A 21,620-nucleotide genomic window follows, 5' to 3' on the forward strand; every position below is an offset into this window, starting at 1 on the left:
CTGGGCGATATGCTGATATGATATCGGAATCTTGATAAACTACTGTATCTTACCGTAGGTACACGATTTGAGATATTCTGGGTTTTTTATGACCCTTTTTTTGGAAGCAGATGATTTCTTGTTCTGTATATTTAATATTGTAAAATGTTTGGAGTTTTTTAATGCTAAAAATGTATGCTTTAATTAAAATTTCTCTTTAACCTGTATATCATATATCAAAAAGTCTTCAATTATCATGATCTAATGTTTTAACTAGTTGGCGTGTACATGACTCATGAAATTTCACTGTAATGGATTGGCATGTTTTTGCGTTATGAGTGTGAGGAGTGTGAAACTGTCCTTCGCTCTCACTTTAATGTTGAATACGGACCATTTTAAAGTGTTTTCTTTCCTCCTTGAGGTTTTTCCATGGTTCTGTTGCCAAAATATCAACACTGTCTTGGTGCCCTCGGGTTAATGTGCCCTATTCGAAAGGTACATAAAGATACATGGATTCCTTATTTGGCAAAATTTTAGGACAGCGTCAATGCAAATTGTTGTAGTAATTTTTTTAAATGCAGAATGTAATGAAATAAAGAGGACTCGATTGTGCTGTGAAAATTTAATTGACAATATCTCCTTGAAGCTTTAAGTAAGAGATGGTTTTAAAACCATAACATGATCCTCGTCTGTCTGTTTTGAAACCGTTTCTACTCATACACTCAGCCTGCCTACTGTGTAAAAGCACTGTTTATTGGAGTCGTAACCCTGGGCCCTGTGGTTTTAAGCTCTCTTCTTACAGCAGTTTGTCAACTGTTTTAGCCGGTCACGGTAAAATGACAAAGTTCATTGTCTGTGAGAGGAGGTAATTGACGGTGTGAGTCAGAACTTGTCCGTGTGGTTAATCTGGAGGTTTTCTTTGGTAAAGACGAGCCTTCCGGTTTGATTCACCATCGCTTTCGAACAAGATGCACAAGCTTGTTTTGTAAACTGTCCGGACTGGACATTCCTGCACGCGTAAAGCTTTTGTATGAACGGTGATTCGTTTTAAATTTCAATACAGCGGAGATTGTCTTTGTTCAACCTTTTATTCTGACCTTAAAAGACTTTGAGTAAAGGTGCCCTTTACAGTTGGGTTGTTGATGTTTAATTTGCCTCGTATTCAGCGCAGTCAGTCATCCATGTGTGGCCATTTCATGTGTTTTGTATCAACTTTGAGGTCATGGATGGATCATGTGTCCTATGACGTAATGCATTCAGAGGGATTCTTGGCATCTAGCTGAATTGCAGCTCTGGTCCTGAACTCGTAGCATTCATATACTAAGTGTCCTCTCTCAAACAGCTGTCCCACTAGCCTTTTTTCTGTGAAATTGCCTGAGTAATTATATTCATTTCCTTGGCATTCAGTGCAAACAAAGATTTTGGCATTGAAATCAATGCATCATGAACTTATAGCATAACCTCTTTGGCTGTGTTGACCGCTGAAGAGGGGGTTCTTCAGATTACAGTACAAAAAGATCCAAAATGGAGGAAGCACTTATTTTAGCAGTGAGATTTTATATAGCACTTCCTAATCCTGCTATAAATTACTCCATAAAAAGAGGAAGGATGCACGGTCAGGCAGACAGTTGGATTATATGGCTTTTTGTATTTTTGTACTGTTTATAAGAAATTTAGTTAGCTAGTTTGTTAGAAAAAAAATAATTGCGCAAAATTGAAGACACAAGGAAGTTTGCCAACAAACTCTGTATTTAAGTCTCATGTTTGAGATGAATTCATTTAGAAAGTTGAAATGCATTTATAAAGCAGGGCTTTAAGAAAAACTTTCCTAATTAGTATCTTACTCATTAAATAACCTACCATTTTACTAACTTAAATGCCTAGTAATTACCATAGTATCTTCTCTAAGGAACTTTCTTAACTTAATAAGCAAGTTACTTAGTAAGCTCCTGACTGTCATAATTAGCAAATCCTGTAACTTGGTTACTAATCTTATTCTTATTTAGTAACTGTCTTGCTTAGGAACTTAGAAACTTAGTATTTAACCTTGGTAACTTATATACTTACTTGCTTGTTTTGTTTCTATCTTTGGTATGGCCATACTTAGGAACTTATTCAGTACTTGCTTTGTATTTTACTTGGTAACATAAGAAATGTCCTACTTTCTTAGTAACTTACTTTCTTATTTAATTACATACCTAGGAACCTACTTACTTACTTACTTACTTACTTACTTGCAAAGCAACTTACTTAATAACTTATCACTTGGGTCACACCTATTTTACAAGTAGACATGAACATGCAAATTTCCAGGACAACTGGGGCTTAATTTCACGAACTCTTTGATTTACAAAGCTATCTTGAGCGATTATTATTATTATTTGCACTGAGTGTTTTCGATAAATAAATGAAATAAAACGCAAGGTATGCAGTTCTGAGTTCTGCCAGAATTGGGAATAAAGACTGCTGCCTTTGTCAGTTTGTATCTAGTACCAAGTAAAACATTATTATTCGTTCTAATTCAATAAAGGCATCATGTGGTGATGAAGTGTCCCAGGAAAGCAGCCATTTGGAATCCCACTGAATGGCTCGTTCATCTCCCACTTCACATCTGGTGTTTTTATGGCTTTATGGTGCACTGAAATGGCTTCACTCCACATTGTTGTCCCATCCTGTTTCCTGCAGCCGTGCTCGGCTCTGATAACCTCGTCCAGGTTGGAGGACTTAAAAAGGCCACGCTACTACAGAGAGTTGCTGATGAGCCCACAGGAAATAATGCACAGTCACAGGAAATGCAGACTCATGAATAGCTGCGCATTATAATATCATTTGTGGTTTTTCTCACTCTTTTTTTTGACGGCCAACTGAAGGAGAACTACAGAAAGATACAGAAGTTGAACACGTGTGATGTCGCGTTGCTGTGTTCCACTTGCTTTTTGTGACTTGTCTAGTAACCTGACGACCATAATGACGGGTCTTGCCGCATTAGTATGATTTTGTGGTTTGTATTTCTGCCCAGCTCCAGGACCTCTTACCATAATCACATATAAAATGAATATTCCATCTAAAAATCCCTAGCTCCATGTTCCTTGGTGTTTAGTCAATTTGAGAAATGTTCCCCTGACAAAGCGACTGGGGGAAAAAGAAGAAAAGAAGAAAAAATTTTTTTTGGGGGGGGTTCACAAAATTATTCCTCTGGAAGATTTGGCAGGTCCGCATGAATGTGCTGAAGCTTTACTCCTCCAGGACACTAAATGTTTGTATTACTTTACGACTCAAGGTCACCCAGGACAGTAATCAGAGTTCGATACATGTGTTGGGTATGTGTATGCGAGTTCAGTTCAGACTCAGGCACATGGTGGCTTAGTTAGCACATTCGCCTCACACCTCCAGGGTTGGGGGTTCAATTCCTGCCACGGCCCTGTGTGCAGAGTTAGCCTGTTGTCCTCATGCTGTGAGGGTTTCCTCCATTTTCCTCCTGCGGTAAAGACATGCCTGGTAGGCTGATTTGGCATTTCCAAAGTGTCTGTAGTGTGAATGTGTATGTGATTGTGCCCTGCGATGGATTAGCACCCTGTCCAGGGTGTGCTCCATGGGATAGGCTTCAGGTTCCCTGTGACCCTGTAGGATAAGCGGTATAGAAAATGGATGGATGGAGCGCAGACACCATAAACCGGTGCTTAACTTTGACTTTCTGTGCAGCTCATTTTCATTATTGAAATAAGTTGTGCAAAGTTCATGCCTCCGAGGTTGCCAGGTTTTTGAGTATCGCTCAGTTATGTCAACTAAAAAAAACTACCTTCAAGCACCAGATTGAAATTACGGATAGATTTTATTACATTGAAATGTAAAAGCAAGAGGGATTTTGACTAATATTATAATATAGAAAAGAACAGATTAATTCAAATGAACGAATAGGAGAAAAATATGCGGGCGAGTCAAATGAAAACCCAATGAGATTGAGATTTTGTCACTTTTTGTGACACCCATTTGCAATAAACAATCCAAAAAAAGAAAAAGGTTTTAATTTGATTCAGAAGGTGTGTTTCAATCAGCTCTTGGCCAGTATATGGTGTACATGAGTTCAGACACTGGTAAGGACCCTGACACTCTACACATTGGGACATATTTCCAGCCACATGAAAACGTACTCGTGTTATAAAACGTCACTACGGGCATTTATCAAGAATAGGCAGGACCGAAAGCTTTCTGATATTATAGGTCATAAATTTGTTAGCTTAATCATATGCTTTTGTTATGCTTGGGACTTCAAGCAGGATTGTAGGCTAGCTAGTGGATTAATTTTTGTTGTTGTTTTTTTTTTGAGCTGAGAGACTTCAGAATATATGACATTTCCAGTAAGTGAACGTAGCAAGCACTGATGCTCCCTGGTTTTTGCGGTGCATTGTGTGATTTTAAGAGTGCGAAGGTTCCAGTGCACTAGATGGATTTTGCGATCGAGAAAGCCCCTAAAAATGGCCACCTCCCTAATCAGCACCCTTACTACTGAACTATGGAGCCAATTGAGACGCACACACAGTCGTGTATTCAGAATCTGAACTCCACCCACTAGCTGATACCGCAAAAGAGTGTCTTGTCCTAGATCCTACTGCAGAAAGTCCATGGTTTTGCACAAATTGTCCAGTATTTCCAGTGTAAAGCATATGGACGCTGCAACAAACCTTCCATTGTAACTCTTATGTATGTTTTAAATCTCTCCTGAAGGTACTGACGCAATAAAGAGAACCAGTACCAGATCAAGTTACACTTTACTGAATGAATGTTCCTGTTGTTAAACATGCACAGAAGCATCAAATGTACAGGACGGGAGAGCGGGTACAACTGCGATTACAATGACTCTTACAATTACAATGATTTAAATGATAGATTTCCCACCTAACATCATGCAAGTACATGCACATGTTCATTGAAAAGAAAACTATCTATTTAACTAGAAATCGCAATCTCCTCCCTTCATTTACAAAGCACAGACACTTTTAAACTAAACACGTTTTCTTTTTAAAGGCCTGTTATTAGAATTGGTTAACATGGAGCATTTGCTGTACAAGTCCCTGTATATGAGCTGTTACTATAGAAACGCTATTACAAGTTTTACTATTGCATTAATCTCTCTCTCTCTCTCTCTCTCTCTCTCTCTCTCTCTCTCTCTCTCTCTCTCTCTCTCTAACTCTCTCTCAACAGAGCTTTCCAGTCTGGAGGTGAACAGAAGGTAAACATCCGTTTATGCTCAATGTCTGTCAAACATGTGGTGATTCTGCAGTGTCACGCAGCCTTGTATTGACAAACGCTCGTACACGATTGGAATTTCTTTGCATAAACATGCACACGCACTAATTTTTCCACGACCGCTTCCATGGATCGATGTGCTAAGCCTCGTTTAACATTCTGTGATCTTAGAGCCTTTTTTTTTGTTTGTTTAAATTTTTTATGAAGTTGGTGCACTACACTGCAGGAGTGTTGTTTTGATCAGTGTGATTGCCACATAGTTTTTTCTTTTTTTCTGTCTGTTTGTTTTTCCTTGCACTTGAACAGAATGCACAATCCCAGAAATCATTTAACACCTAGATCTCATCATCTCTTCTTCAAAAAAAATAACCAATTAAATGTACTGTTAACCATGGATGCACAAGTTTCTGAGTTTGGGAGAAACGGTGACACCGTGTGGCCATTCTAGAGCAGTGCACCCAAAAAAGACCACTTTTTTTCTTTTTAATTTCAATGCCAGCTAAAAGGTTAAGCTTGACTCTGAAGCCGCTCAAGTGCTGAGCGCCGCGGTACAGAACACACAGAGGGTGCAATTTGGCCAACATCCAAAAGAAATATTACTCAGACAATAGGGTGTGTTCACAGGACTCTCTCACACCCTCTCTCTCTCCTTCTCCATCTCTCTCACACCCTCTTTCTCCTTCTCCTTCTTTCTCTTTTGTTCTCTCTCTCTCCTTCTCTCTCTCTCACCCTCACTCTCCTTCTCTCTCTCTCTCTCTCTCCTTTTCCTTCTCTCTCTCCTTCTCTCTCTCTCCTCTCTCTCCTTCTCTCTTTCCTTCTCTCTCTCTCGACTCACTCAGAATGAATAGGTGATGGCAGATTTACTTACTTACTTAGCATAACTGTTGCATGAGTGGTTCACTTTCAAAGAGTTAAACACTTGGAGTTCAGAGTGGTATTGAATTAAAATGCAACATGGACACCACCTGTTGATCTCCACAGGCTCAAATAAATATTTCATCGTTATAGAAACAAATTCTGGGATCGTTCATAGTCTGTGTGTGTATATATGCTTGGTTTGATCAGCATGGTGTTCCGTTTGTATATGTGTGTGTTCACTGTGTGACCCTCAGGGATCGCTTGCTGCTGCACCCACTCAGCCTAAGTACTCCTTCACGCCCAGCACTACCATAAACAAGATGGCGCGGCCTTTCTCCGCCTCCTCTAATAACTCCAGCTCTGGGCCCATCATCAAACCAGTGGCATACGCTTCCAAGCTTAACACCAACGCACCTAACGCCAGCATGTCGGTGTCGGGCAGCACGCCCCCCTCTCAGAACGGGTAGGTGATTCACAACGCACAGCGAGGAAGTCAGGGAGCGCTGTCTTTTTTTAAAAAAATTTAAATAAAAAATCCGTTCTTTAAGTGTTAAGCTGCAGCATTCATCATTTTTACGGTATTCTGCAGCTGGATTTTTAAAAATTTGAAAGAGTTCAGATTAGATTCTCGTCCACGGCCCCTCTGCACAATAGCAGTTTGGAAACATGAGGCTGCGGTGGGTCTTGAAGAGGACGGACGGCGTTTGCTCTCCGTGCATCTCACTCACTCTCTCTCTCTCTCTCTCTCTCTCTCTCACTCTCTCTCTCTCTCTCTCTCTCTCTCTCTCTCTCTCTCTCTCAGGAACATTGAGTGCTTTGTTAGAGAGTCTGTCTTTTTAATTATTTAAAGACGTTGTCATAAAGCAGTCCATGTGTTCAGACTCTGACTCGCAGACTCATGCGGAGCACGCGGAGACGGCCAAGCCGTCTCATGCGATCCTCAATCTGTTTTCCTTTCACCTCTTCTTTATTGTCCCTGTACGGGGACCCTTCGCTTGTCCTCATCTCTCTGCTCTGCCAAAGATGGCGAAAGAGCCCGAATTTTAACGACCACTTTTTATTGAAACACTCAAAACAACAGATGTTGCTGGTCAAGTGAACCAGAACAGGAGGCGACGAATTCTTCAGCTTTGGGGAACAAGTCAAGTGGGGCTGCTCGGAGCTGCGGGACTGGGCTGAGGTGTGTGTGTGTGTGTGTGTGTGAGAGAGAGAGACTTTAAGTTTGATGTTTGGTGCCGTTTATAGAGCCTGGCCTCTCCCCTAAAATCCGCTGAGCTCACGGAGTGCTTCTGCTGCCGTGGTGCTGAGTTACTCAACATCCTTACTTGGAGAGAGAGCCATACCGTAATATCTTTTTCCATCAGACACTTAACACAGATTGTGTGTCATTGCAAAGTGTTTATAATGAGGGGGAAAAAAAGCAATGATTGTGCTCCCCCCTGTTTAAAGTGATTTCTTCTCTAAAAAACCCCTCCATTGTTTTATTATCAGTATAGTCGTGTGTGTGCAAGTTTACTTGCCCGTATTCAAGTTACAGGACTCAGGACGAGAATAGTTAGTGGAAAGGAAAAGCAGCCATGTTACAACACCGCACTCCCTCACTGTGCGCTCGCCGATCAAGACGTTTCTCATAGAAAAAAACGCACAACTTCCTACTGAAATGTATGGTCACGCGTCAGCCGAAAAGAAACCCAACGAAAACAGTTCTAATGTCGTCAGCGTGTCTGCAATTCTCCAACCAGATCGGTCAGGAGGCGTTAAAGATCCCAGGCTCATTAATTATTAATGCACTCGTTCTAATACGTTATACGCATAAACGGATTCAAAATCGAGCATGTGTAATCGTTGACATTGGGAAGTATTTTGGAGAAGGAGTGTCAGAATTTTGTAACAGCCAGAGCTAACGCCGTAACTCGAGTTACAAGTTACTGTTTTCAAGATACTCTAGATAAAGAAGCCCAACAGTGTCCGTACTACTCTTATAACAGACTTGGAATGATTCATGGATTTATACTGATCGAAAATGTCCAAGTCGAGTGAATGCCTGTTTACTGCTAGAAATTGTTAATGGGAGAAATGTACAATTTTTAATATTTGAAAAAAAAAAAATTCAAATTGTTGGCAAATTTCTGTGGTGTAAGCGAAATAAAGCACTTAGGGGCTGCAGGTATTAAAATCAACTTCAGGGAGGTAACGGTAACAGCGCATCACATCAACCCACTGCTGATTCATTTCCTGTAACAGCGAACACCCCGGATTGGTATATTCTTTACGTAATACAAGATTTCGCAAGATTTACAGTGTATTGTGGGGTTAAAAGGGAAAAAAAGGACAATATGTATGCAATGCGCAAACGGCAGTTAGAAATTATTTACAGATACTGAATAAGCATTCTTTTGTTAGACTTTAGCAGGTAAACAGTTAATTTCTGTGAAACTGCGCAGAAATTTTGTGTGATGTCACCAGATTGTTTGTTTGTGGGTGGGTTTTTTTGTTTTTTTTTAAATCACCTACAACAAACCCCCCCCCCCCAAAAAAAAAAAAAAAAACCACACCAGTGAAAAGTTTCCCAATGGAAAAAAAATACCACATGATGCCCATTGTTTTCAGTAACAAAATCTATTGCCAACCAAGCACGGTTTATTGGCTAAATATAGAAAGTAAGGAGATGCAAATGTAGGGACTAGAAATAAAGTGAAATTAGCTTGGACAAGGACAAGTAGTGAAGGGGGGTGGGGGGGAGGGCACAGAAAAGGGACTTCTGGGTAAAATAATGTTCAAGTGTCTTTGTTCTCACCTATGAACCACCAAGCGATAAAATTGGAACTACCCCAGAGCTATACTGCCTTCCGACGTCATGAAGGTCCAAGGATCAGACTGCGGAGGGTTAAAGGAGTGATGTTTATGATCGAATGCTTGTGGCTGCTTTCAGCTTCTCACAACGTGCACGCATTTGGCATCGTACAATACAAACAGTGTGACTCATTTCACTTCCCTGCATCTTGTGTGTGTGTGTGTGTGTGTAACATAAAAAGAAATTAATCTCTCTTATTACTCTCCCTAATCCAGCAGATGGAGGTTATTGACAAGTTAGTAACACCCCTTTTTGCTTCTTGGACAATAGATATGCACTAAATTTCAATATTCATTCTTATAGTCACTCCTATTGCTCATTTTGTCCCCCTCTTTATCTACTTTCTATTCCCCTTTTTCAGTAGAGGAGAGGGATTCTATGAAGCTTTGTACAACGACAACAAGTAAGTGAAGTGAGCATGCGGCTCCGATGCGGTCTGCCCAAACGAGAACGGAGCATGTCTTCGGTTGAGAGTGAGTGTGTACGAGGACGTTAGCGTCAAGGGATGTTTTTTGTAGCACTGACATCAGGCATCGGAGAAGTCTGGAATATACAAGCAAGCGCTTTAATTTGTCATGTGACCAAAGTGATGTTCCAGGTGTGAGTGGTATGGCATGTCGGGGGGGAAACAACACCACAAAACTTAATGGTGCTGTTGCTTTCACACTTGGTGTCCATCCAGGTTTGTGTACTGTCTCAAAAATAGTCATTTTGCTTAGTTTTAAACACTGGAATTTTGGCGATGAAATAGTTTCTGGAAATCACTGCATACTCCCTCATTAACAGCACGAATGATGTCCTCCGTGTTTGTTTATCTCACTTGGCCCCACAACTTGTTACCTGATTGGTCAGGAGGTAAAGGATTACGTGTAAGACATGCACCGTTGGTTTAAAACAATACTGCAAGTGTGAAAGCAGCCTAATCTCTAAACAGAACAGATCACAGATCGGGGTCAGCATGTTCGAACTCGTATCACAGTCACAGTGTGTTGTTTTTGTGTGTGTCATGCAGCCCTACTAGCCACTGTTTTATTAAAGTGGTGCTCTCAGTTGGGTCGGTGTCATTCAGTAAATCACTCAAAAGGCTTTTGAGTGTGAATTACAAACACTGTTTAGGGATTAGCTTGCTATAGTTGATTAAACGCTAGTTCCAGACTCTCAGAACATGCTGGGGGTGCTGTGAAAGCTGGAACTCGCTCCGTTCACTTAAAATGGATGACTGATGAAGACAAACTGCTTGCCGGTGTTGAGATAAACACCAGCATGTTGTCTCGCCGTTTGTGCTCGTTGTGCTTGGTTTTTGTTTATTTGTTTTTGTTTGTTAGTGCAGCGTGCGTCCTGATTGTGGTAAGAGCTGACGCGTCTGACTCCTCCACGCAGGTACGGTCTGCGGGCAGAGAACGTCCCGTGCTTTATCCCGAACGATCGCAGTAAGAAGCGTCTGATCGAGGACACGCAGGACTGGCAGCCTCGCACTGGCACCACACAGTCCCGCTCCTTCCGCATCCTAGCTCAGCTTACAGGAACTGACTACAGTAAGACGCTCACACCAAAAGCAAACTGCGTTAATCAGTCTTTTACAGCATTTACGCCCTAATCCAGAGCGAGCATAGCATATGTGTGCACTATGCAGCCAAAGGTATTTGGACACCTGGTCATCACACCCATATGTGCTTGTTGAACATCCCATTCCAGTTTCAGTCCCGCTTTGCTGCTATAATAAGCTGCACTCTTCTGAGAAGTTTTTCCACTAGATTTTGGAGCATGGCTGTGGGGTATTGTGTTCATTCAGCTACATGTGCATTAGTTAGATCAGGCATTGATGTTGTGCGAGGAGGCCTGGGGTGATGTCAGTATTCCAGTTCGTCTCAGAACCATGTGTTCATGGAGCTCGCTTTGTGCACAGCAGCATTGTCATGCTCAAACAGGTCTGGGCCTCGTAGTTCCAGCGAAGGAAAATCTTAATGCTACAGCATACACAGACATTCTAGACAGTTCTGTGTTTCCAACTTTGTAGCAACAGTTTGGATGTGGTGGTCAGGTGTCCATATACTTTTGGCCTTGGAGAGGAGTTTATCCATCAGGAAGTGCTTTATCCTGGTCAGGGTCACTGTGGATCTGGAGCTTATCCTGGGAACACGTGACCCGAGGCAGGAGAATTCACCCCAAATGAGATGCCAGAGTATCACAGGGTTAGAGATGAGTACATCGGTATTAGTACAGCAACAAACTAATAAGAAGCCTTTATTTGTCTCGCATACATTGTAGCACAGTGGAACTTTTTTTTTTTTTTTTTTTTTTTTTGCATATCCCAGCTTGTTAGGAAGTTGGGGTGAGAGTGCAGGGTCGGTCAAGATACAATGCCCCTGGAGCAGAGAGGGTTAAAGGCCTTACTCAAGAGCCCAACAATAGCACCTTGGCAGTGCTGGGGCTTGAACCCCACCGCCCCCAAAATAGTACAACTCTGGTTTAATTATTTCCTTTACAAGGCGAATTAATTTGATTTGATTTGAATTGTGGAAGAATCCTGAAGAGCATACATCAGGGGTGTCCGGTCGTGTCTGTAAAGGGCCAGTGTGAGTGCAGGTTTTCATTCCAACCAAGCAGGAGCCACACCTGAACATCTCCTGAAAGCCAAGATTAACTGATTGAACAGATGGAATCAGGCGTGGCTCCTGCTTGACTGGAATGCACCCACACTGGCCCCTCACGGATAAGATTCAGGAATCAGGACTCTGCGTTGGCACACGGTGTTTTTCTATCAGTACCCTAAAGACCAAAGACCTCATTCAATTAGAGCTTCCATTTTTCTGGAAATGATCTTGAATCTAAATCTGGCTTTTATAAAGCCTGAAATAAGTGTGTGTACAGACTCTTCTCAGTGCTCATGCACTGCTCTGCAAGTGCACCCTCTGATGTGGAACGTGAACAAGCGTCCGCATCAGTGAAATAAAAATAAATAATCGATCTGCACGATTAAAAATTGATGTGCCAAAAGAACAAGGCAGAAACTTTACTAAATCTGTGAACTCTTAAGGTTCACACGTAGGGCGTGTTTATGAAGATCGCCCTTATGAGTCATTATTAGTGGGGGTGGTGGGGGGAGCACTGTTAATATTGAGGTGAGGGTTTCTATTTAAACTTTGGGAGGACACACTGTGCATGGAACAGTCATGATTTTTTACTGAATATAGGCATTATTTTGTTCTAAATATGTGTTATTAGATTTTTTTTAAAAATGCCAGTAATAAACATTAAAAAAAAAAAGAACGAAAGAAAGAAGACTTTACCGAATATCTATTAGGAAAATGATTTAGATCTGTTACAGTAATGCAACATGAAGGAGATAATGACGTGTAGGCTGTTTTTTAGTTCATGAAGGTATAACTGAGGACTTTACAGAAATCCTGTCGCCTTGTTTAGCTAAAGCCTTCCACCCAGTTGTTGGTACGAGATTAAAAGCGTTGTCCGAAGGTAACCGAATCCGATCTGATGTCAGGGATTTTACTGTTTAGGATCCTAAAGCCATGTCTAATCTCTGCAGCTTTACGGATCACGGATCAGACTTTGCATGCGTTTGATCAGCAGGCCTTGAACCACTCTTCTCTGACCTCTGTAAAGTGGAGTTAATAGGGTTTTTTAGATGTGACTCCATCCTGAATTTTGTTGCTGAATTTCCGCTGTAGATGTTCAGTACCGCTCAAAAAGTTTGTACACCCGGCTCAGTGTATGATTTGCAAATAATGATAAGGAAGACGTCATGCCGTCTTGAGTGTAAACTCAGAACTATTTTATATTTGAAATACTTCACCTAGGAGGCTTTATTTCTTAAAAAAATTTATATCTTAAATACATCTTAAATGTATTTATTCACCAACGTTTATCTGAAAAGGATATTCGGATATCTATATCGCCTGAAACTAGAGATGCAACGATACTAAATTTCTCAGCCGATACCGATAATCGACTATTCAGAGAGATATCGGCCGATAACCGATAGTTCTGCCTTTTATGCCTTCTTTTAAATGAATAATAATTAATTCCACAATTCTGAAAGAAATGCAAATAAAAACTGTATTCTCTCCATTTCAACAAGTTGTTTCACAGTAACTGGTCTCATAAACAGAAAACACATTACTCTAATTAATATGAACTCAATTCTGAAGATTAAAGTAAGATTTCTTAACATATTGAATGTTATTAATTCATATTAACAGAATTAATTGACTGAATTCTAAAAACCTCCTGTTAGTCTCACATTCACTCACCACAAACAAAAGCATTTCTACTTCATCACTGAACATCAAACTGGTAATATATAATATCAACTGTTTTATATATTAACATTAACTGGATATGAAATATACTACACTTACTTCAAATATATTTTTCTGTGCAATATATAATTTTTTGTCAACTCCTCTTCATTTAAATCTTTCAACAGTGTACTGGCGCTTTAATTCAGCGAGAGCAGTTAAAAAAAATTTAGCGGCATAAAAATTAGACTCGACACCAAATCTCCCGCTTCACTGCTGCTCACTTCGGGTGTAAAATTTTAGCAGTGCAGAGCTTACAAACTGCAGTTTTGTCGTCATTCCACACAAGAGACATCATCTTTACACTCAGCACCAAGTCGATGTGTTTTCCCGCCCTCTTTTGATTGACGAGATATAATCGGCCCTGATCATCGGATGTTTTTAAAACATCGGCCGATAGCCGAGAGCGTAAAAAATGGCCTTTATCGGCCGATGATCAGTATGTTTATCGGAAACATCTGTGCATCTCTACCTGAAACACATGAACTCTGGGCAGTTCGTTAGATAAATTTTCAATTTATGGTTCCAAATGATCGATTAAACAGCGTCTTGCATACCTTTTCACTCCCCTTGAACTTTTTCGTTTTTTTAAATGGATTTTTTAAAATGGATTCATGGCATGACATTTTATGCCATGAATCTGCTAAATAAATAAGTTTAAAAAAAAAAAAAAAAGACCTTAATATTAATGTAAAGTTCGCAATATAGTTTGCAAAATGGCTCGGTGATATGACACCATAATATCGATATTGTCATATTGTGGATATTGTGATATTTATTATTTTATTTTATTTATTTATTTTTTTTATAGATGTAAAAAAAAAAAATTATTACAAGATGACTGGCAGCAACAGATTTTTTTTTTCCCGTTACACTTTCAGATTTTTTTTCAGTTCATAATGTCTTAAATATATTTGTTTTGTATATACTTATTTATTTCAGTAAGTATAAGTTGTCTTTTTTGTAGATATTAAATAATGTATCACTGAGCAGAAGTCATCGCCCCCTCCCCCTAAAAAAAAAAATTTATGTTCTTTGGAAAAAATCTATACTTCATGATTCATGTCTTGTATTGTAGCAATAACTTTTGAGAAACATGATATTTTCATCATAGCGCCCACACCTTTGCAAGATTATTTAAAGTTTTTTTTTTTTTTTTAGTTAAAGTGGTAATTGCAGAAGAGTGTAAATTTTTTTAAACGTGCACATGATAAATTAGATCTAATTAGCACATTTTATACATTCAAATAGCCCATTTGATTCAGTTGCCTTCCACAAAATGATTATAAACTAAAACACAGGAGAAGGGCCGAATTAGACACCGTCCTAATTGCTAAATGGAAACGACTGCCATATTTACTGTACATTAATTTCTATTTCCTCGTAAGTCTTTATCAAATTGTCCCTAAGGCAATGATAAATATATAGTGTGTGTGTGTGACAGCATTTAGTGATTAATTGGTGTTTGAATGCCGTGTATGAGGGTGTGTGTCCGAGCTGAACGGCGGGGGACCTGATTTGTGTGTGTTTGTGTGTGTCGTGCTTTCCTCAGTGCAGGACCCGGATGATGAGACCATGAAAAGGTCCAGGTAAATATCAGGAGTGGAAATGTGTGGCTCTAATGAAGTGCAGTGGAAAGTGCTAACCTGCTCCTTCTCTCGTTTAGAGTGTTGTGTGATCAGTTGTGATGAAGGCCGGCGTTAGATCTCTCTTTTGTTGCGTCCCGGCTACAAGCTTTCATTATAGCTCGGCTGTAATTAACAGTCGGGTTATTTATTTGACGTTGTAAAATCCACTGCATGGTGTGCGCTCGCTTGTGTTTTAACGTTTCAAATCTTTTCCCAAGCTGTCTTGTTCTTTCTGTTTCTCTTTCTCTTATTGCGTGTGGCTTTCTTGTCTCGTCCCCCCCCCCCCTTTTTACCTCTCTCTGTGTGCTGGCTCTGGCAGGGAAAAGTTCCTCACGGAGATTCAGAGCCCTCGCTATGCCAGGCTGAGGGACTGGCACCATGACAGGTCTGCTCGGTCCCTCAACATCAAGTCCTGAACACCCAGGCGTCGCACCACACCCAGCCTGACCGTCGCGTCATATCAGGGAAACACGGCGTGCTGATCATGGGCCTACACTGACCCCGGTGATGTGTGGGATGTCTAGGGAAGATTAAAACGGAGGGGGGAATAAAAAACACACAAAAAAAAAAATCGCAAGAAGAAACACAGCCCAGGTGCAAACCTGAAGACTCCTTAAACCCAGACTGAGTGCGGTCTGCTGTAGAGTTAGCACATGCTCTGTCTGTCTCTCTCTTATTTCACAACGTGTTTCTACACACGAATCTGTAGTTCTGCTAGTCTGAGGGAATTGTCAGGTATTGGACTGTTTTCACAGCGTATAGTGTAGGTCCTCTGTGTGTTGAGCTTTCATCTTTATTTCTCGTATTTTCTTTCTTCTCATTCTGTTTTGTTTCATCGCTTTTTTTTTTCTGGCTCATAAAAAAGCAAATCTGTCCTGAAACGACCTTTCACTTCTTCTTTTCATCAAACATTAAAACTTTACTTCCTTCCTACTGTGTCCTATTATTATTGTTATTTATTTCATCTCTTCTCAGGCTTGAAATCTTAACTCTCCCTTTTACTTCACTAACCACAACTAGAGGTTGACCGATACCAGATTTTACTGATAACACTAAGTAACTAAGCATAACACTCAAAGTAAAATATGGCTGAACTTTATTACAAAAATAGAGTACTGACTACCACGAGAAAGTACCGTCCTTTTTTTTTTTTTTTTTTTTTTTTTTAATTATTATTTTTTTAAATATAAGTAAATAGATGTGTGTGTATATGTGTGTGTGTATGTGTGTGTATATATATATATATATATATGTATGTATATATATATATATATATATATATATATATATATATATATATATGTATGTATGTATATGTATATATATATATATATATATATATATATATATATATATATATATATATATATATATATATATATATATATAATGTATATATATGTATGTGTGTGTGTCTATATATAAATAAATATTCATAAATATGAAAGTAAATAAAAGAGAAATCCAAATTGAACACTCCAAATAGCAACTGAAAATAGAGACATCCAAAATGAATCAAAAAACACGTCAAATATCAGAACAAAATTTGTTAGTGGTTTTTATTTTGCCTCTAGAGGTCGCTCTCGTACTGTATAATGACAGCGGACCCTTCTCAGCCGCTCCCGCGATGGACGCAACCAGGAAAAACTGTGTGTGGATTTTTGCTGATAAGCAATAGTTCCAGCAAACAGTTGTCAGTGGTGATTAATCTGCAAAAACCGATCATTCAGGCGACATCTAACAACTGTTCACGCTTGACTTGTATGTGTAGCAAAAGCAAATTCTAGAGAACTTTCTGTCCTGAAAATATTACTGCTGGTTGATTTATGTTTATCAAAACAGCCTAAACTGTTGTGTGTGATCTTTATAGGAAACTAATAATTTATTAATTGTTGATTTTTATTAATTAGGCAACAAGTACCTTTTTTTTCCCTGTCTATAGATACATTTAGTATTGTGTTAGTTAGTTCTTCTGGTATTTATTTGTCATATTGATACATTTAAGTATATGCTCAGAAAAGCACAGTTTCTCTCCATGATATATTTCCGTATCATCCACCTCAATTAGAATAATTTTCTGTATTTTAAAGCCGCCTCCTGTACAGCTCGACATTGTGACGGTAAAAACTAAGCACCTTAACAGTTTGAGTCCTACAGCAATATGTCCTGTTATGGATCACGGACTTAAAATAAGCGATGGCTATAATTTCGTCTGCACTCACTATAAATAATTAATAGTAATTACAGTTCACTTACGAATTGACTGCAAAGGCTCCATCAGTTTTGTCATACCTGGATGATGTAGCGGGCCCTTTTTAAACACACCGTGGCATTTTTTTTTTCTTCTCTTCCTTTGGCCCGTATCGGTGCCTCTGTTTCTGCAAAGCTTTTGAAAAGAAACAAGGAGACGAGTCACGCCTGAGTGGTACCAACTGGTTTGGTGAGCGCAAGCTGATTAACGGTAATCCATGGAACATTAATCAAGCCTGTCTGTTGTGTCATCAAATACAAGAAATAGTCTCTCTCTCTCTCACACACACACACACACATACACACACTTTTTCACACACAGAAAAAAGAAGGAACCTGCAAAGTAAAAGTGATGTATGAGGCTGGCCATTAACGGTGAGGATCATTTAGCATTTCGAGGACGGTGTATGAATAATAGCAACAAGATATCAATAATACTGCTTCGGGAACATTTATAAAATATTTATCTGACCTAAGCTTTCAGTGTAGAGGGTGAAAATATAGTGATGAAACAAATGCAGCATTTTCCAGAATATATAACATGTAGGTTGAAAGTTTATGCAGTGCAAGTATTGCAACACATAACTAATGAGGTCCAGCTGGAACATTAACATTTCATGCATTTTGTAGCTGCTTTTATCCAGCAAGTCTGCAAACTAGACGGAGTGTTTGAATTAAGAGCCTTACACTTGCTAGCTGATTTTTTTTCTTCTTCTTCTTCTTTTCTTTTTCCCCCCAGCATTGTGACACCAGTCAGTGTTTTCATAGTTAAAAAAAAAAAAAAAAGGCCTGTTCATGGCCCAGGAGTTTTGCAGTATGGTATCGTTTTGTTGCAGTTCACGTGACATGGTGGGTATGGATTGATCATTAGTGTTGGGAAAAGAAATTGCAACAATGGATTAATGATTTCAGAAAGAAAAGACCACAGAACTGTAGTGGTGATTGTAGCGATAACAGTTTTGCACTTGTAGCTAAAAGCTATAAAAACTTGCATGGTAGAAGTATCATAAGCTTTCCTACTGGGCCACTGAAAGATTTAATGTTTTGTCCAGGCTCTTGTTTTGATTGGCCAGAAAACTAAATGGCTAAAAAGTAGTAGCTAACATTTTCTATCTATCTCTCTATCTATCTCTAGCTATGTCCATGATGCATACACGAATGCAGACGTAAATTCCCACGTTGGGGACGGCTCGGCCATAGTCATTTACTTGATGGCCCGTCTGAGATCCCTGTACGTCAGGAGTCCGAGTTGAACTGTAAAGATTTCAGCGAGTTTATGAACAGCTACTTTAAACACACTAACAATGTCTGTTTCTGTTCAAACTTTCTGCTGTTGTCATGAGCCTCATCTCAAATCGAAAACTCTGACTTTGCATTCAAAGATATTTACCAATATTGAAATTCCATACGCAAAACAGACCTCAAAACAGGTTTGAAGGCTATATGAGAGTTTTTAAAGAGTTTTTAAAATTCTAACACGAACACTAACCCTGGTGCGACACTGCCCCAACTACTTACTTTGGTGTTGCACTATTCATTTCTGAGGACGTTTACAAGCTAAACGAATCTTGCGTACACGAATCCTTAATTAAACGCAAGAATAATTCATTCAGAGCACCGATTTTCTCGCTGCAGAGATTCCCCAGGAACTCGGCAGTAAATATCAGCAACTCGTCTCTTTGTTGCAGCTATGGTTTATTTAACATGAGAGGAAAAAACAGAGCTCCACAGCTCCACTGACTCGGTAGAAAGCAAAAGGTTATATTGGGTACAGAACAAAGCATTTTAGTGTGAAGTAAACAGGCTGGAAGATTACATTTTAGATGTTGATTCGTCTCAGACGGTGAGAGGATGCCTCGATCAAAGGAATCGAAACAACATCGAGATAAAGTCAGACTCTTAAGTGTTTCCACACGCCGGCATGTATGTCAAGTTTAAATATACACACCGAATGAAAACTTGGGTTTAGTTGGAGTCAGTGATGAGGGTTTCTTCTTTCTCTATTGGTTATAAATGCATGAAGGAAAAAAAAATGCATGTGATTGTTTGTCTACAGAGCCAACTTATTAAAAATAAGCTTAACATCCTGGACCTAATCATCTTGTCCTGGGTGCCAGGGCTAATAATTTATCCACTCTTGTTTGTCGATGGCTGTGGTCACCGACCCTGTTCCTGGAGATCTACCTTCCTGAAGACTTTAGCTCCAACCATAACGACCATCTAATAATTGCCTTCAGAAGTTGTTGACTAACTGAGACAGGTGTGTTAGATTTTGGTTCAAGATGAGACCTGCAGGAAGGAAGATCTCAAGGTAGAGGTGGTCTATTGATGATATCTTTATGCTGTGTATAGACTCTGAAGGATTTGGCTTTGGATAGCCAAATATTCGCAAAGCCAGAACTTGTCAAATCTGACAGTTATTATATTTACGCTATTCATTTGAAAAAGTTTCACTGAACTTGCATTGTTAGGGTCGGAAGCTTAATCGCTGAGCTGTTCTCGACACCAATACTAAAACTGTTCCCTAATGCCGAGCTCAGGCCCACACTCGGTCTTTCTGCTGCATCTTCAATCACGTCACAAGAAGCGAGGTAGAGGCCATGTTGGCAAGCCGCAGATGGATGCGTAAACGTTGCCAGGGCCCCATGGAGTAAAGCTGCTCTGCCGTGTCCAGACTGCAGACGAGGTTTCAGCACGACAGATGAGCGTTCACCATCTGCTTGTCCTGAAGTGACCTCGGCTGAACAGAACAAACCTGTCAGACGGGTGCGTTCGAGAGATCGTTTCAGCCCCTGCCAGTCGTACTCCTGACGAAACCGCTGCTGCACTCCAGAGGACAGTCTGAGGAAGCAATCTCAGTCCTTACGGCACCTGTGGGATGCCCTGGTTCGCAATTTCAGGAGACAAAGAGACCCTCTGCCTTCCAATGGCTAGCGATTTCATTAGGAACAGGGAAAAAAACATCCCTCAAGTGCACATTCGGAGACTTATAGGCTCGGTGCGGCAGTAGCGGCTGCGTGAAGTGTTCACAGAAGCACGGCTGGCTGTTACACTTCCAGTGGGTTTTTTTTTTTTAAATATATATTTTTTTTCTTGTGTATCGCTGTCATTAAGATTGTTTATGTAATGAAGGTCAGAATTTCGATGTTACAGGCATTGCATCCTTTTTATATCGGTGGAATATGAATGCCGAGCACTGTACCAACCCGTGGGTGAACATCATTAACCTCCGAGTTCTTTCTCGGGTACTCTAGACCAGGCCTCTGTGTGTTCATTATAAAATGATTTAACCTGCCGACTCTGCTGTGCATGGGTCTTCTGAGCAGGATGTTTGTGCCAGACCCGATACTGGCCTGTAACATTTTTATTGGTCTGGACTGACGCAGTTGTTTTCTGGCAATCCTTATTCTGAAGAGACTTGTTTTTTTGTCTCCACAGCCATGGAGTGACTCCGTGCCCCAGCAAACCTGCAGCGAAGCCCGAAGGAGCTCGAGGTAAAGCCCATGATCTCACACCCCAATGAATTTCCTGTCACATCCTTTATTTAAAATCATGTCTGTCCTTGAATGTCATTCTTCCATCCGACCAAGTTCAAAATGCTTATATGGTTGCTTTCGAAGCGTCTAGGAGAAAATGCCTGACCCTTAAAATGTTTTAGATCAGTCAGATTTTGCTGAATGAAAGTTGTAATAAGACTGAACAGCTCCGCATGCCTGTCTTTCATTAAAGACCCAGAGATCACAAACGAAAGCTTGAGCCTTAATGACTTTCCACGATCCCATTTTATCTTGATGTCTGCGTGTAATGGCAAAAAAAAGATGGTTGTATTAAGGCTCCTGCTCCCATATGTTCTCTCTATACTATAGATATGATGTGAAATGTGTAGTCTAGTATAAGGTCTGTCTGGCTGCCACTTGCCTCTATATCGTCTCTCTGTTTGTCACCTCGATGTGCAGCTCCACCTCTTCAATCTTCCACCACGTCTGGACCTTCAAGCCGGCCACCTTGGGTGACAGACCCGAACTTTGCCGAGCGCTATCGGCCAGATAAGACGAGCACGGTGGTGACGCAACACAGGCAGCCGGCACAGCCCACACCCGAGCAAAACCGCAGCTCCATCCTCCAGGCCGCGCAGCAGAACCCAGAGTCCGACTCCGGCTCCGGACGCACGCCACTCTGCGCCGCATGCAACAAGATCATCAGGTAGTGCCGTGGGTCTCGGGTGACACTTACTGACATTTTTTTAGAGCCACTTTGCGAGGTGAAGTGCTGCGTGGTGTTAAAATAGGGATGAAGTCAATGGGGACTTGTCAATATTTAGTAGAGCAGGCAGAAAGGGAAAAGGTCAAACTTCAAAAGAAAGTAGCGTTTCTCAGAACAGGAGATTTTACGCCGATCAGTGTGAATGCCGTAGCTGAGCGACCTGTGATTTTTCCATTACGGATTTATACAGGTACTGTGGATTCCCTGAGAGTCCCTTTGACTAAA

General features: G+C 40.4%; 1 protein-coding gene across 7 annotated transcripts in view; it reads left to right on the top strand.

The window, feature by feature from the left end:
- pdlim7 (PDZ and LIM domain 7) overlaps window positions 1-21,620 on the top strand; it is a 44,966-nt gene that overhangs the window by 18,931 nt on the left and 4,415 nt on the right. For 3 of the 7 annotated variants that reach the window (XM_047151168.2, XM_047151169.2, XM_017490155.3), the window contains exons 4-7: window positions 5,182-5,209; window positions 6,339-6,547; window positions 20,571-20,626; window positions 21,089-21,335. In XM_047151168.2, coding sequence (XP_047007124.1) covers window positions 5,182-5,209; window positions 6,339-6,547; window positions 20,571-20,626; window positions 21,089-21,335 — 540 coding nt within the window. Of the gene's footprint in view, window positions 1-5,181; window positions 5,210-6,338; window positions 6,548-9,153; window positions 9,174-9,299; window positions 9,342-20,570; window positions 20,627-21,088; window positions 21,336-21,620 lie in introns of all 7 variants that reach the window. The other 4 variants (XM_053688530.1, XM_053688531.1, XM_053688529.1 and 1 more) reach the window with 4 other exon arrangements.

This window comes from Ictalurus punctatus, chromosome 2 (genome assembly GCF_001660625.3).
Source record: "Ictalurus punctatus breed USDA103 chromosome 2, Coco_2.0, whole genome shotgun sequence".
NCBI lineage: Eukaryota > Metazoa > Chordata > Actinopteri > Siluriformes > Ictaluridae > Ictalurus > Ictalurus punctatus.